At 36.6% G+C, this 19213-nt stretch overlaps 1 protein-coding gene across 1 annotated transcript in view; it reads left to right on the forward strand.

Annotated features, from left to right (window-relative positions):
* Positions 1-334: 334 nt before the first annotated feature.
* The window catches only part of LOC139142522 (vesicular glutamate transporter 2.1-like), a 126148-nt gene continuing 107269 nt past the window's right edge, over positions 335-19213 (forward strand). The window contains exon 1 of the mRNA XM_070712479.1: positions 335-646. Coding sequence (XP_070568580.1) covers positions 558-646 — 89 coding nt within the window. The 5' untranslated portion in view covers positions 335-557. The remainder of the gene's footprint in view (positions 647-19213) is intronic.

The following is a 19213-nucleotide window of genomic DNA, read 5'->3' on the forward strand; positions in this document are numbered from 1 at the left end:
CTCTTTCACTCCAAATAAAGTAGAAAAATAAAGGGAGACTGCAATGTTATGGTGATTTCAAAGCATGAGTTATATGAAAAATATTTTTGTGGTGAAGACGTATCAAAATACCGAACGATGGCGCGCCTCTATCGTTAGGATTCTTAAAGCTATATCCAGTTCACACGATCCAGTAGATAAATTCATCAGCATCCATCTGATGTGGTAATTGGTTTTACTTTGTTTATGGATGCAATGCCACTAATTATGATCACGTGATCTATTCCACTGTATCCATTGTATAGCGAATCCAATTATTGAAAGAGCGCACTGTAGCGAGTGCGTCAGCAGTCACTGTTGGATGTAAAGCATTGTGGTAAGAGCAAGAGTATTTCAGCCTCGTAGCTGTTCCAGTGCCCACGCTATATGACTGGCTATTTGTTGTGAAGCTGTAGTGGTCCAGTAACTTCCTAAATGCCACCAGCACTATATTCTAATTACTTCGATTCTCCAACGCACAAACTGACAAGCTTAAGGAATTTCTGTTACAGCTAGACCACTATTGTCGCATTACCAAAATGTCACTTAATTTCGTCGAAACTTTGAAAAGTCGATTTGCTAGCAAGAGCAAAGACGCGTCTGAGAAAGTACATGTACGACTGACGAGGTAAGTTTAAACCTTCAAAATGAAATCAAACATTGTAGTCGTTTACTTTACGAAATATGATTAACCACTTTGCATTTAGATGGCGTTGATATGAATATAAGCGATACATAGAATTAAAATTGAGTTAACAATCTAAATATTTGTATGTACAGTATACTACAAGTATAGTTTAAAATTAAACTTTGCATATTTGACCAAAAAGTAAGGTCATCTAACGTCAGTATATACTACAGTAACTGATAGTTGAAACAGGCGACTGTCATTAGCATGATGCATGTACTGTAGAAAAGAAAAAGGAAATTGGCTTTGGGTCTGGCTTAATGGAAACAAGGTGTGTGAAGTGCACATTGAGTCACTAGAGATTTAAGCTGATGGTTTTCTAAGGTGTTAATATACTGTCTACATTGCCAGATAAACTCGGCTACAGATAAGACGCCGTGACTCCCACATCACAGTCTTCACATATACAGTCTATTTCTTGTTTCGTTTAGCCCGCGAACGGCGTCAGTCTTATCTCAACATGAAACAAAAAGACCTTTCCCTTAAAATGACAAATAGGGTGCTTCACTAAAACCGATGTAAGACATGGTTGTTGTATTATCTACCTATTATATACAGTCTATGAGTCTCCAAATACTGTGAATAAATGATATCTTTAGAAGTGTCAACAATTGCTGACATCGAGTGGGATAAAATGGCTAATCACAAGAGAATGTCGAATACCTTTTTATTACACAGTTTTATATTTCTTTAACCAATAATAATAATAATAATAATAATAATAATAATAATAATAAATTTTATTATTTTCACTGACAAGGACATTGAGTAGTTGGACGTTGAGGTTCCTGTTTTTTCACAAATTCAAGGAAATGTGTTGTCATTGTACATCCACCGTACACACCGTACACTTGGCACAAAACACAAAGAAACTCGCATTAAAATTTTAAGGCACACATTTTACCTTTTGCATGTGTACATTTAATTTGCATGAAGTCGTTCCGCCATTCTTTTCTGTCCAAACAGGATATTAATAGTTGCTTGCTTTCTCATAAACTCTTTATTTTCACGTGAAATTACTCATCCATGCACTGAACTGCAGCTGAATGTTCCTGACGGTAAAATTTCGGTTACAAATATTGGATAATTAGCCCATGAGATCCCATGGCAACCGTTTACGATCAACCTCCTTAACAATGTACATGACTATCCCCTAATGGATAATAATATTGATAGGAACATGTCGAACAAAGCGTAAAATATTGTCTCTGTTTAATGTATGTAATGCATATAAGCTGAACAATGCCATCTTTATTGGCTCTTTGCTAATCACACTGACATTAGCCGAATACCGACTACACCTGCGCACTACACCTGCGCAAAGAAAATACTTCCGTTACTCGGAAAATATTTTCTCTGTTATCGTGAAAAAATATGACACACAACCCACGGTTGCAATGTCAAAACCGGCATATATTTTGTAGTGTGGGGAACGGGTCAGGTAATAATTTATATAAAAATTGTGTTCCTTGTCGAGTTCATGTGACAGACGTATTAGTCACAACTGTGTCTTCGAAGCGATTGTTAACATTATCCTGCAATTATATCAGTCGCCTTTCAATTTTACTCAATTTCCTATTTCTTGTCTATGTTTTTCCATGTTCTTCTGCACACAAAATTTCTGATATTTACTCCTTTCGGTAAATTATTGGTTACTTCGTTGTCTTTTTGTTTAATAATACTCTAATTCTGATAAAGTGTTGTAGATTGTTTGTGGTGTAAATACGATCATTTTTTCCGTTAGCATTTCAGTGATGTTTCTATCAGGTATTCGTATCACTAAACACTCAAGCTCGATCACTCTGTACAGATCATGGAGCGTTATTGTCCAGTGACAACTGTCTCCAAAATTTTTCAGGGTAAACAATTAGTCCGCTATACAACATTTGTCCCTGAAGATTTCATGCATTAATGCATTTCTTTTCTGTGTCAAGAACGCCTGTATCGTTTGTTTTTTTGGTTGGGGATTACTCAATGATTCAACAAAATAGAGGCAGTTGTAGGAAAGCGCCTAACATTTGTTTTAAGAGGTGCAATGGACTTAGAAATGAATTGAATGGTTCAATGCACATGCAGAATACAATCATAATGATATAAATTATCAATAGTAAGTCAGAGCATAGCTGTAGTGTATGTGTCAGCGAAATCTTTCATTTACAAATGTTTCGTGAGGTTCGTGTTTCCCCGGTCCATCCACATTTATCCTTAGAATCATTAGTTCATTTTCTGGTATCCTGCAACGCCTTTTTTAACACGGAACTCTTCGATACCTCTGCATGCGTATAAACACATTACTCCCAGGATGCAACACCGCACCTACACACGCACTGCATTTGACGGCTTCAAAGCGCTTACTGCCAAGATTGTGTTCATTTCTTGAAGGTTTTCGTAGTTCTGATCCCCAACAACAGGTCTAAATCTGTGTAGCCCTTGATGACAACTATGTTCAACGGATCACTTACTTAGGAGCGACTGAAGATGTCGCTGATCTTAAACAGATATGTACTATATTGTGCGATCAAATTTATTCGAAAAATGGGCTGGATTTTTTATGCTACTATCACACTGTTATCATACGGCTAGTTTTCAATCGGGTTCGAACCCACAACATACGGCATCAGTCGCCTAGCGGAGAGGCAACAGAGAGAACCGCTCGGCTTAATCTCCACTTTCAAAAAAGAGTGGTTCAATAGCCGGCTAAGTTGTTACATTTTCTGACTGGGACCGCTGCACACGTTGTAGAGTTCGTGAAGCACTCACGCACGCACGCTCACTATCATACATCCGCACACACAAACTTTATCGAAGCGAAGCAACGAATTCGTCGCTTTAACTGGGCGAACATCTCATGCTCCGTGCAAAATGCTATCAATTAGTCATCCTCCTTGGATAAATTTCTCTGCAAGAATGACATGGCTTAGAATACAACAACCGCATGATAAACACCATGCTACCTGTAGAATCACTATGGCTTAAACTTAACTAGTAGACTGCTTTGTCCTTGTTAGTCCCAGCGGGTATAAATGTTCACTTAAAACTTTGTTAAAGATAATCTACCACATATTTGACATGTAGTTTGATATGTAGTGTTTCGCCTTTATAATATATCGTTTATATTACTTTCCGATGTTTAATTTCAAATAACTAAACATTTCTCGTAATAGTGATTTTATTTAAGAGACAACTTTTACAACTTATCGTCTTTAATTCGTCTTTCCGAAGTTTGCCGATTCTGAACACACAATGTGACACCTCAATGTACCTGATGCTCCCTCATTGTACCTGATGCTCCCTCATTGTACCTGATGCTCCCTCATTGTACCTGATGCTCCCTCATTGTACATGATGCTCCCTCATTGTACCTGATGCTCCCTCATTGTACCTGATGCTCCCTAATACGCAAAAATATGTTCAAAAACAAAGATCTAATGAGCAATTTGAGACTTTTAAACTGTTAGATTACAGTGTGGAACTGTTTGATGTCTTGAATTCACAATCAAAAACGGAATAGCAGATAGCAAATAACAGACTGACACAGTTTGGTACGGCATACTTTGACACTGGCTACGATGGTAGGCGTAACCATAATGGTTTTTGTAGCTATTTTAAGCGTATGATAAGGGTTGCATGTAATAAACACATTAAAGATTCATTTCCGAACAACTGTTTTTGAAAAAATGTCAATGATGCCCATCTTTTCTGAATTGAAATGGGAATCGACTATTGCGATACACTACTACTCCATTGCATTTCCAGTTTAATATCATTGCCAACACCACCGTCATCATTTAATATCATTGCCAACACCACCGTCATCATTTAATATCATTGCCAACACCACCGTCATCATTTAATATACCATACCAGTATATTGATGGTGCAAATACAGCGATCTGATTGGTCGAGACGCGAAAAGAACCGTGGTATATTTTCGATATACCACGGCTGGCATACGCGCGAGCTCTCAGCTTGAACAAAACTCCGTTCATGACGTTCCACACCAGAATTTCAATATACTGTTATGATATAATAGCAATGAATCACATCCAGCGATGGTATACCACTCGATTTTGACCAGTTCACTTTATATATGCTCTTTCTATCGCTCGTGCATGTATGTCGTGAACTGTTCAAAATCTCGTGGTATACCGTTGCTGGGTGTGCTTTATTGCTTAAATATTTTACGACTATGAATAATCGGATCTTTTAGCGTCCCATAAGTAACTTGTTGGCTTAACATATGCTTGAATTAACTAATATAAGGTTATTCACGAATACCGGGATTTATGTCCGAGTACATCGTGAAGCGGAGGTATTGTCCGAGACGCATAGCGTCGAGTACAATACCGAAGAGTACGATGTACGAGGACATAAAGCCCGATATTTGTGAATAACCTTATTATTATACACCTTTTTAGTCCAATTTTACCGCGAAAAAGTCAAAATTAATGCGTTTTGGGGATGCCCGTCCCTCACTGCACTGAGCGATCGCAAGCAAACTGAGAACGCATTCAGATAAAAACAAAGAAATACCTAGTTATATTTATTATTAGCTACTATTATTATACTGTATTACTTTATCTCTATTGAAGAAAATTTTAACTTATTTTTGTATCACACTTTTATTGCCACAAATGTGATGTAAATCCTATATTTACAAGCAAGCAATAAAAATATTATTATTATTATATTAACCCGCGAAGCGTAGTGTACGTGATAGAAATTGTAGGTCGGCAGCATAATTTCACTCGAAGTTTACAGGTTTTTGATTCACCACTACTAACGTTGTGAACAACTGAATGCTTACAAGTATACTTTTTGTTAAAAGTTTAAAATCATATCTCCTTTTCCCTGCGCTGACGTAAAGTGTTTTGAGGTCAAAGGTCCAATAGCGTCCAATAACACCAAAAGGTAGTGATGGATAAGAGTCACGTGATTCTTATGGTCACATGATTGCCTCTACTTATTATTTCTCTGAATTAGTTTTCCGAATGTGCTAGCATGAAATGTTTAGGGTATATTATGCTACAGTTTGTGTTCTGAACATGCTCCATTGTTTGAGGAACTATTATGGTGTGGAAATGTACATATGTATCAAAGAGTTAATCTTGACTAAGGTGTGTATTCATAGAGAGGCCAAGACTAAACCAAAAGTGGGATCAGTAATCAAGATCGAGGCGATATATCGTACAACATATTGCAGTTGTTACGTTATATTTATTCACGATATCCTAAACTGTTATTGATAGCAATATGTAAACGCAAATTTTGATATTTTCAACCAATGCGATAAAAATTTGGCGAAGGTTAGTATTGAACTCGAAAAAGTATGATACTTCTCAATTTCTATCCATTTACTCCTCGCAAATAAATTTCTTCCAGTCATTACACAATTATATCAATAGACACATGTTTACGATCAAGTTGGCTTTTGACGAAAGGAAAATCTTCTAGAATGTCCGTTGAACGTAAGTCATTGCTGTTCGGCCTCAATTTTTACATGACCTCCATGGTTACACGGCCTCCATGGCTACATGGCCTCCATGGCTACATGGCCAATTACAGCGATTCTTTGTAGTTTTTTCTGTAACTTTAGTCGGCAATTGACATACAAACAATCAGACACTTAGAAAGGCCAAGACAGAACAGCATCGGTACAACCAGAGTTACTACTCCGTGGCATTATCCAAAGATTACATGAAACTATTTGTGTAAAATAAATATTCGCAAGTTGTTCTTACGGCAGGTAATTTATCTTTCGTCCGTTCGCGTTTTTTAATGGGAAAGACAAAAATCATGTGTTGATGAAAGATTGAATGGGGAAAGTTTGATATGGACAGATGACACTAGGGAGTTGTTGTAGTCGGGGAGAGGGGCAATTTGGAGCTCTGATCAGTGGGGACGGGAAAGGAAAACATTGTGGGTGGAGGGGAAGCTTTCGAAATTGTGAAGGAAGAGCAGTTGCAAACAACTTTTACTTTCCCCTCCAAACTTCTGATTTACCGAAACTTCTTTCAAAGTCTATGTTTATACATAAAACACACTGTAAAGACCCTTAGTTACAATATCTTGAAATAGTCTATTGGCTGCTTCTGATTATTTTACTTGTTTCAAAATTGTTGTGCGTTCTACAAGCAACAAATTAACCGTGCAAATCATGCTGATTTTAATTACGGACTTTTTAGTCGAGTTACATGACAAAACCTTGATTCTGTGTATGACCGATTAAACTATAAAAAAAATCTATATCAATATTTTATGTCCAGTTTAATCTTGGATCATTTGGCCTTGGAAAATCTTAAACACGATTGGAACTAATTTGGGATAATTGGATCGTAATATTTTTCAAATTTCTCATAAGTGTTAGGTGCCGTATAGCTGAATGTCGCAATATTACAAATTACTTTTAAAAACAAGTGTGTAACTTAAAAAGAAAAGCAGATAAGCGTACATATGAAGGTTAAAACGATCTTACTTCACCATCTTCTTATCCCAAATTAGTTCAAATCGTGTTCGTATAAAACATCAGTTTTGAGCAACCATCGTCAACATTGTATTCCAGTGACTACGTTGTCATTAGTTGATTTTATGACGGCTTTCAAATCCATTGTAACTTGTTTTGCCATTATTCTCAAGAGTATTTCCACCATGTTTGGCAGATATCGACAAATCTTGACATTGAAATTCTGTAGATGCCTCAGTGAATGATCCAATAAAAGCCTCACTTTGACAGAAGTGTCAGGCGTTCTATTAATTCAAAGTTCGTCAACGGTATGAGAGGAAGTGGTGGATTTGAAGGCAAAATGACCATCTGATGTCTGGATTACAAATCCCAGAATGGCGTCCGAATAGCGTCCACTGGCTCCTCAAGCAAAAATTTATTACGAAAATGAAACATGGTATAAATTTTGAAACTAAGCGACTTAATACCTTCATTGTGTACAGTAAGAAGATTACGATTTGGTAAATCAGGAAGGGCTTGCGAATGAGTGTCAAGTTGCTTTTTGATACAAGTTCTTAAGGAGGACATTTGTTCAAGAACTGATATTAACTAAGTACTATTCATGTTATTTTCTGTGCATATGGATGAAATATCATATAGACAATACCTTACAGTAATATTGAGAAATCCAAAAAAGTATAACAATATTGTAGAGTCTACATATTATCAAAGGCACTTAGTTTACTACGCTCGAGTTCACAGTTAAAATTTTGTTCATTTAAAATAATGGTGGCCTGGCTATTCCGTGGGAAATACAAAAAAGTTATGGATTGTTATTTCGAAAACAGATCAAAGTCTCTTTTCCTTCGGAGGTTACCACTATATTAAAACCATTCGGCATTTTCGCAAAGTTTGACAATCATCGAACAATAAGGCTGTTTGATTATACACAGTACTAGAATTCATGATAATTCTGTCATTCGTATTTCATATGAGCTAAATGCAAAGCTTTGAATTTAATACAATGTGTATCTTTTGTTTCTGTTTTAAAAAATTGATAAACTCAACGCCCAAAGGTCAAAGGTCAGGTGAAGAAATTTAATAAATCGTATGAGTAGTGATAATCAATTTCATCGTCGTCATCGTGTGCGGTAAATTTTTATAAGTTTACTTCTGAATATTTTGTAGTTTACGAATTTCCATTTTCCTAGTAATCAATATCCAATGATCCCTACTAATTCTTGAAAACACAACAAATTTTGCCGGCCATTCCGCACAGTATTTGAGTCATTTTTATATTCGACAGCTATCTGATTGTGTGCTCGTTTTTTTTTCTGGTACCTGATGGACTTTTGGTTAAAATATCATTTTGGCCATTGTTGTTTTTAAATTTATTGTTGAACTCCTTTTCCTACAGTCCATGATGAGTGCGCACAAATTGTCATTATGGAAAAATGATAACATTCTGAAATTTGAAATGTGAGTTGTCAATGCGCCCCGCGAAAAAAAAGAAGCTTTAAACTTTTGCTCGAGCTTTGCACGGTGAAACTTAAACAATTCCCTTTCATAGTCAAGAAATCAGGAGTCTCCCTACACTATATGGGGTTAGATAGACTAATTTCCTAACTTGACCTTTATTATAAATTCAGAATGGTCAAATAAGACTGTGCTATCACTGTAGGGAAACTCAAATTTATCATTGTCAAGAAAACATACAGACAAAGTGGTAGAAACTTAAACACGAACAGCAAACAAGCTATGCATGTTAATATGACAGAGGCGATCTCTGCCTTAATATTACAAGCTAGGCAGCAAGTACATCCACCCACACCCCCCCCCCACACACACATATATATATATATATATATATATATATATATATATATATATATATATATATATATATATATATATATATATATATATATATATAAAATAACACAGATTACTTCAAGTACAAGGTAACAATATCTGTTACTTAAGTTTTATGCATCCTGCAATTTCATACAAAAGTCTGAAGGATTCTTAGCTCTACACTCTTTTAGTGAAGAGCTAAGAATCCTTTCAGTTCTGTCTGAAGATAATGTTAAATTTTGATTGCATTTAATGATAAATGAATACACAGAAACACGGTTATTTGGTGATTTAGTAGACCAGATTCCAGGCGTAAATATACCAGTTTATATCAATTTGTATCCATGCCAAGTCTTCGACTAAATCTTACAACCATTCATCGCTATGAATCACTGGGTTATAACGGAAACATTGTTCCCAAAGGTCGAGACGAATGTCTGTCATCATGAAAGTCACATATATAAATGAGACTGGTGATGTATATAGGATACTTAAGTAGACGTGCTCTTTATTTAATGGCTGGATGTCCTTTATATCACCGGCTACGGTAATTTATGACCTTAAAGTCTAGTAGCTCTTAATTAAGAAAAGCATTGCACTTGAGTATAAAATAAGTGCTTTTATATAATGCTTCCAGAATACCTATTAGTGGTAACAAGTTAATCCAAACGTAAAAATCGATGTATCATAAATGTACCTCGCGTGTGGCGAGTCTAGCAATGTAAGGTAGAATCTTACAGTGAAACAGAAATCACAAATATTTGATACTGTTTGATACGTGGCAATGCATATAAAGTCATGATATCTACATGTTACCTGATTCCAACCATGAATTACATCCAACGTAACAGTTCCAGTAGGATGTCTTATCTAAAAGAATGTCCATCTGAAACAGTCGGAAAGTTACAAATGATGTTCATGAACAACAGTGACTTTCTTCATTGAAATATGTTACGAAGTTCATTCAAAGTTTCTTATGCTAAACAGTTGTAAGTTTCTCATATTGGCCTTTGTAGTATTACACCAGATATCACTTATTCCTGTGTCGTATCAGCATGCCAATCATTTGTAGTGTTTATACAATTATATGAACTTCATTATAAAAGAAAGGCAGGATGATGATACAAAATTCAACCAAATATCGCATTACAGCCACTAACAATTCCTCAAAATCTTTAAATTTTGGTCTAGGTAAAATCATAGATGACGGGGCGGGGGCAGCCATCTTGCTTGTTTTACTTGTCGCAGGTATAGTATAGTTCAGAATCAACTCTAAAGTGTTGACGTTTCGTATAACTTATCAAGACTCAGACAGTGAAACATCAACATCGATGTATTACTGATGACGTCACTAGGATGAGTGATATGAGTATCAATAATTGATAAGATAACATATCACTAGCATAATGATGTGTTCAGTTTATATTTCTTTCAATTTGATTTATTTCCCTATTCATTTATCCTTTCATCCATCCTTTCATTCATTCATTCATTCATTCATTCATTCATCCATCCATCCACCAACCCATCCATCAACCCATACATCCATCAATCCATCAATCCATCAATCCATCCTTTCATTCATTCATTGATTCATTCATTCATCCATCCAGTCATTCATTCATTCATTCATTCATTCATTCATTCATTCATCCATCAACCCATCCATCCATCCATCCATCCATCCGTCATCCTTCATTCATTCATTCATTCATTCATTCATTCATTCATTCATTCATTCATTCATTCATTCATTCATCCATCCATCCATCAACCCATCCATCCATCCATCAATCCGTTCATCCTTCATTCATTCATTCATTCATTAATCCATCCATCCATCCACCATCCCATCCATCAACCCATACATCCATCAATCCATCAATCCATCATCCATCCTTTCATTCATTCATTGATTCATTCATCCATCCATCCACCAACCCATCCATCCATCCATTCATTCATCCTTCATTCATTCATTCATTCATTCATTCATTCATTCATTCATTCATCCATCCATCATCCATTCATCCTTCATTCATTCATTCATTCATTCATTCATCCATCCATCCATCCACCAACCCATCCATCAACCCATACATCCATCAATCCATCAATCCATCCATCCATCCTTTCATTCATTCATTGATTCATTCATCCATCCATCCACCAACCCATCCATCCATCCATTCATTCATCCTTCATTCATTCATTCATTCATTCATTCATTCATTCATTCATCCATCCATCCATCCATCCATTCATCCTTCATTCATTCATTCATTCATTCATTCATTCATCCATCCATCCATCCACCAACCCATCCATCAACCCATACATCCATCAATCCATCAATCCATCAATCCATCCTTTCATTCATTCATTGATTCATTCATCCATCCATCCACCAACCCATCCATCCATCCATTCATCATCCTTCATTCATTCATTCATTCATTCATTCATTCATTCATTCATTCATTCATCATCCATCCATCCATCCATTCATCCTTCATTCATTCATTCATTCATTCATTCATTCATCCATCCATCCACCAACCCATCCATCAACCCATACATCCATCAATCCATCAATCCATCAATCCATCCTTTCATTCATTCATTGATTCATTCATCCATCCATCCACCAACCCATCCATCCATCCATTCATTCATTCATTCATCCATCCATCCACCAACCCATTCATTCATTCATTCATTCATTCATTCATCCATCCATCCACCAACCCATCCATCAACCCATACATCCATCAATCCATCAATCCATCCTTTCATTCATTCATTGATTCATTCATTCATCCATCCAGCCATCCATTCATTCATCCATTTTTGCGTATGACTGACACAGTACTTTGTGGTTTCATTCATTCCGAAAACTGAGATAGTCTATTTTCTTACGTATGAAAACTTGGCGAATCTTACCACTTACTTCAAAAGGGTCACAAAAATCAAAGTAGTATTTATTTGATTTACGTAATGCAACTTTCTAGCTAGTTTTGCAAACAAGTCTCTCAGAAATATTATTCAATAGTGTTTTACCTGCCGGAGCTTAATGTGTGGGTCTCTCTCTCTCTCTCTCTCTCTCTCTCTCTCTCTCTCTCTCTCTCTCTCTCTCTCTCTCTCATAAATTGATAACAATTGTTAAATTCTATGATGTTTTCAAAATTCAAAAGAATGTAACTTTCAGAAAGGTTAAGACATCAAACGAAGTTGTCAGTGGATTGCAAGATTTCGGTCAACTTTAATTGGAAAAGCATAGCTAGAGTTGATTAAAGAGAAAGACCGGATGACTTTGAATTTTGATCAAGGACTTAGTCTTTCGTGCTAAATGATTTCTGAGCTCGTTTCCGCAAAGATGTGACATTTTTAGGTTCCCTATTGCAGCCAATAATGTTTATGTTCGTTACTACCGATCTTTAACTCTTCAAAGTTTACATATCACGAGAACGACAGTTACATGTAATATCACGAGAATGACTGTTACATGTAATATCACGAGAACGACGGTTACATGTAATATCACGAGAACGACGGTTGCATGTGATATCACGAGAACGACAGTTACATGTAATATCACGAGAACGACAGTTACATGTAATATCACGAGAATGACGGTTACATGTAATATCACGAGAACGACGGTTGCATGTGATATCACGAGAACGACAGTTACATGTAATATCACGAGAACGACAGTTACATGTAATATCACGAGAACGACGATTGCATGTAATATCACGAGAACGACAGTTACATGTAATATCACGAGAAAGACTGTTACATGTAATATCACGAGAACGACGGTTGCATGTGATGTCACGAGAATGACAGTGACATGTAATATCACGGGAATAACGGTTACATGTGATATCATGAGAACGACCGTGACATGTAATATCACGAGAACGACGGTTATATGTGATATCACTTGCTCGACGGTTACATGTAATATCACGTGAATGACGGTTACATGTAATATCACGAGAATGACGGTTACATGTAATATCATGAGAATGACGGTTGTATGTGATATCCCTCTTTTTCGAAACAATTTGCATGGACGTCTGTCTGCGAAGTCTCCACCTTTGTTTCGAAGATAAAACTTAAAATAAGGTTTGAGCGTTTCGAGTTCCAAAAATAATTGAAGAGAAATAGAAAATAGACAAAGTTTACACTGGTCCCGTTTCGTCTACGGTAAATTTTTTATCTTATGATGGCGTTCACTATTATGATGGTTGGTTCTTTCATCTTTCACGAGAAATTGTAAGACTTTAAAAAAATAATTAATATGACAGAGAGATGACCTTTGTTTACAACACATCGGTCTCCAAATCCCTCTGAAAGAGTTTCCCGCTAATCATATCGTGTAAATTTTGCTATCGAAATAGTTTTATTTACATTTCACTCGCTCTCATTTACTCTTTGATCCTTTGAAAATTTGATAATGTGAGGCATGGTTATCTCGAGAAACCGGGGAAATAGATCGTTAAAAATGTATAATGAAAGGAGGGAGTGAATTTACAGAGAGCAGAGCGCACTTCTTTTGAAGAAAACAGACGTAACAATCACAGATCATAGAGTCAAGTACTCACGTGTTCTGCCAAAGTCACAAAAGACAATATCTGTACTGTGTAGATACGACCAAAATTGCACTATATGCTGACATTGACAGCAACGCTTTAAACACTTTGAAAACTTGAATCTCGTACTCTAATAGAAGACTTACAAAGGGTTTTTCCTCGTTCGGTTACAATTCTTCTGTTGATTTCGACCGGCTATATCTGTACTAGACACAACCTAATAGCCATGAAGGAAATATGAAATGCAAATGAGAGATGAGGCGAAAAAATCTTTTAAAAGAACCACAAAGCAGCTAAAATTACATTCCGCGTAGGCACCCTTGTAACTGTATTATGTTCGTGTGTTGAATGATATTGGCAGTTCAGTTGGTGGCGATGCAGATCTGTATGGAAAGTCTCGTAAGAGTGATTTTGTAAAGTGCAAACTTTGGTGTAGAATTTACAAACATTTGCACCGTGCACAATCTCGTTCATTTTGATCGACCCTTGCTTTCCGACATACATTTGCCGGTTTCGATATGTAATATTGAAGTTATCATCGATATTTTCGTATTTTTGTCACGTTTTCGACCCAAACGCGGCATTTATAGAACACCCACACATTAGCTGCGGCCTTGGTGGTACAAACGGACGCTTTATCAGCGTATTTTAGACCTGAGTTAATGCAATTGAGCCTTCTTCGCATACATGGTATGCTCATGGGCTAGGTCATCTGCTCAGATCCTGAAGTCAGTATACTTTGGTCTCCATGGGAATCCTAGAGGTTTGTACTGAGTCTTCAGATGTAGACCTGTTCTCATTTTTATCACCATGTTTGTTAATGATCTTAGTTACCGATTTTCTCCAAATGCTTTTTTTTACTCTCACAGTTGGTGATATAGAACATGTAATAATATTCTGAAATATTTTAGATATGAAAAATAAAGTTATTGTGGTAGATTATATGTCATACTACATCGGTCTATCTGATCACCTGACATTAATTGTGCAATGACCCGTCCATAGGAAAGCTTTTATGCTGTGTGGCGAGCGGATCTGATGAAGTCTCTCAAACGGGGACGTTTCAATGATGCAGATTATAGTCTAGTGGTACATTTCTGCTGTTGTCAAATTTGTGGCTTGTCTCATTTCATTAAATATGTTATCAAGTGATTGGCTGTGCTCATCAAGGCATTACCTTTTAGTTGATTACTAATCTTTCTCACTCTGACATAGTTCACTAATTACATTTTAATCCATTTCACCAAATTCGATTAGAAAGCATTCATTATTGGAGCAAAAGCATTGAAAGGACTTATTATATAAAAGCAGGCTTAATAGCTGTTTATTACTAGAAGTAATCCCGTAGGAACTCGCAGACAATGATGAGAAAATAGCACGAAGCACTGGCAATACTAAGGGTCAGCGTGTCAACACATGGTTAGCATTCAAAATAACAGAATATTTTCACAAATGCACATTAATTATTCATTCAGCTTTTATCAACACGCCGTGTATGGAGCAAATAGGATATGTCGTCTGCAACATTGGCACTTCTTTCAATGTTTTAGTGACGTAATCAAACATAAGGGAGACAATGGCCACCATATTGAGATGAAACCAAACTGCTTGGATACGTAAAGCAACTTCCAGTATAAGAAGAAGATGGAAATGACACCGCACTAACTATAAAATATTATCAGATGCACGGCCTACAACTGTTTAGTACGTTTTTATGTGACCTGAAAAATCGAAAACGTGTAAACTTACGTGTACTATAGTTCTGAGATGTCAACGTGAAATGACAACTGGAGAGTTAACAAAAATTCTCATGCGATGACATCTATCAATGTTTTTCCTGAATGTGATTTGTCGCTATCTTTTCAATTCTCACTCATACTTTTTATGATTCGGCCTGAAGTTTGCTTTTGCAACACGTCTGTCGTCATTATGATGTTTGTGCGTTTGTGCGTTTTGTAGTTTGCTGTTTTGATTGATAAGATTCTTTTGGTTAAAAGAGGCTTTCCACTCCATTAAGAGGCATTGGTTGTTTCATTTCAATGAGTAATATGGTTGATTTCGTAACCACCTCTATATGATTCCCCAATATGGTAGGTTTCGTACCAATCTCTATATGATTCCCCGATATGGTTGATTTCGTAACCACCTCTATATGATTCCCCAATATGGTAGGTTTCGTAACCATCTCTATATGATTCCCCAATATGGTTGATTTCGTACCCATCTCTATATGATTCCCCAATATGGTTGATTTCGTACCAATCTCTACATGATTCCCCAATATGGTTGATTTCGTACCCATCTCTATATAATTCCCCAATATGGTTGATTTCGTACCCATCTCTACATGATTCCCCAATATGGTTGATTTCGTACCCATCTCTATATAATTCCCCAATATGGTTGATTTCGTACCCATCTCTACATGATTCCCCGATATGGTTGATTTCGTACCCATCTCTATATAATTCCCAGATATGGTTGATTTCGTACCAATCTCTACATGATTCCCCGATATGGTTGATTTCGTACCCATCTCTACATGATTCCCCAATATGGTTGATTTCGTACCCATCTCTACATGATTCCCCGATATGGTTGATTTCTTACCCATCTCTACATGATTCCCCAATATGGTTGATTTCTTACCCATCTCTATATGATTCCCCAATATGGTTGATTTCGTACCCATCTCTATATAATTCCCCAATATGGTTGATTTCGTACCCATCTCTATATGATTCCCCAATATGGTTGATTTCGTACCCATCTCTATATGATTCCCCAATATGGTAGGTTTCGTACCCATTTCTATATATTCCCCAATATGGTTGATTTCGTACCCATCTCTACATGATTCCCCAATATGGTTGATTTCGTACCCATCTCTACATGATTCCCCAATTTGGTTGATTTCGTAACCATCTCTATATAATTCCTCAATATGGTTGATTTCGTACCCAACTCTACATGATTCCCAAATATGGTTGATTTCGTACCCATCTCTATATGATTCCCCAATATGGTTGATTTCGTACCCATCTCTATATGATTCCCCAATATGGTTGATTTCGTACCCATCTCTATACGATTCCCAAATATGGTTGATTTCGTACCAATCCCTACATGATTCCCCAATATGGTTGATTTCGTACCCATCCCTACATGATTCCCCAATATGGTTGATTTCGTACCCATCTCTATATGATTCCCCAATATGGTTGATTTCTTACCCATCTCTATATGATTCCCCAATATGGTTGATTTCTTACCCATCTCTATATGATTCCCCAATATGGTTGATTTCGTACCCATCTCTATATAATTCCCCAATATGGTTGATTTCGTACCCATCTCTATATGATTCCCCGATATGGTTGATTTCGTACCCATCTCTATATGATTCCCCAATATGGTAGGTTTCGTACCCATCTCTATATGATTCCCCAATATGGTTGATTTCGTACCCATCTCTATATGATTCCCCAATATGGTTGATTTCGTACCCATCTCTATATGATTCCCCAATTTGGTTGATTTCGTAACCATCTCTATATAATTCCTCAATATGGTTGATTTCGTACCCAACTCTACATGATTCCCAAATATGGTTGATTTCGTACCCATCTCTATATAATTCCCCAATATGGTTGATTTCGTACCCATCTCTACATGATTCCCCGATATGGTTGATTTAGTACCCATCTCTATACGATTCCCAAATATGGTTGATTTCGTACCAATCCCTACATGATTCCCCAATATGGTTGATTTCGTACCCATCCCTACATGATTCCCCAATATGGTTGATTTCGTACCCATCTCTACATGATTCCCCGATATGGTTGATTTCTTACCCATCTCTACATGATTCCCCAATATGGTTGATTTCGCACCCATCTCTACATGATTCCCCAATATGGTTGATTTCGTACCCATCTCTATATATTTCCCTGATATGGTTGATTTCGTACCCATCTCTACATGATTCCCGATATGGTTGATTTCGTACCCATCTCTATATAATTCCCCAATATGGTTGATTTCGTACCCATCTCTATATAATTCCCCAATATGGTTGATTTCGTACCCATCTCTACATGATTCCCCGATATGGTTGATTTCTTACCCATCTCTACATGATTCCCCAATATGGTTGATTTCGTACCCATCTCTACATGATTCCCCGATATGGTTGATTTCGTACCCATTTCTATATGATTCCCCAATATGGTTGATTTCGTACCGATTTCTATATGATTCCCCAATATGGTTGATTTAGTAACCACCTCTACACGATTCCCCGATATGGTTGATTTCGTACCCATCTCTATATGATTCCCAAATATGGTCTTAACATTAAAAAGGCGGCGTGATCAGACATTCAAAGCATGTTAGTATATCGTTACATCTGTCTAAGACAAAATCGATCATATAAGTTAATGTGTCATCGGCCTGCCAAGCAACTTGACAAAAACCATTCTACGTATACAGTGTACAACGTATTTTAGCTATGCTTAGGAATTACACGAAGATAAACTATTAACATACTATCAGAGTTAAGGAGTAAAGCTTAATATTTTGGTGTCAACTGGTTTTGCTGGAACGATTGTTACTTTACACCCTCATAGTTCAATTTCGTCTTAAAGCGACAAAGGAGTACCAATGTGATATGTTTCGCTTAAATTTTTTCTGAAGGAATTGTCAAGGACAAATTAGAGAACCGTCATGTGATAGAATTAGTTTCGCGATACGTCGGTATCAAACCCTTTGTAACTCTTTGTTCAGGTTAGAGTACATAGAGCTTTTAGTAAATGTTTGGTTATGACTACGTAGAGGTTGTGGTAAATGGTTGGTGCGGACTTAAACGTCAGAGTGTCTGGTTAATGTTTGTGTTCAAAGTGATCGAGTGATGAAAATGGTTGATATTGACTACATAGAGAGTGTGGTAAATGCTCGGTGCATATTGACTGGAAAGTCGGAGATAGTCAGGGATTGTGGCAAATGACAACACAGTTTGAGAGTACGGCAAATATTCGATGTTCACTCCATAGGGAATGTTATAGCTATTTCGTGTTGACTACATAATGTGGTAACTGTTCTGTGCATGTAGACAAAAAAGTCGGAGATTGTAATAAATGTTTGATATTGATTGCATGCAGAGCGTTGTAAATGTATGGTGTTGACTAAACAGTGATGGATTGTACATCTTCAATTTTGTGAATCTTTCAATGTCATGATATTTAAGTCATCTTAAGGTTTATGACATTTAAAACAAAATGCGTATTTTTTGATAAAATAAATCAATGTGTTTTGATAAATGAAGTGTTTATAACATTTAATGGCGTCTGAAAATTTAAGGATAAAACGATATGTTTGTCTATTGATCGTTAAACTATAAATGAGTAGATGCCGCAGGGTTGGCAGAAACCCCACAGTGGCCAAACATTATGCCAGACAGAAAACCTATCATTCTTCTGATCCATCATAAGTAACAATAATACAATTGTTATTAATTATCGGCAAGTCAGAAAAATGAAGGAGAACCTAAGAAGGTCCAATCGCGAGACATCTTCCTCCAAAAACTTAGTGTTTAATAAAGCATACAAT

Source organism: Ptychodera flava, chromosome 1, assembly GCF_041260155.1.
Source record: "Ptychodera flava strain L36383 chromosome 1, AS_Pfla_20210202, whole genome shotgun sequence".
Classification (NCBI taxonomy): Eukaryota; Metazoa; Hemichordata; class Enteropneusta; family Ptychoderidae; genus Ptychodera; species Ptychodera flava.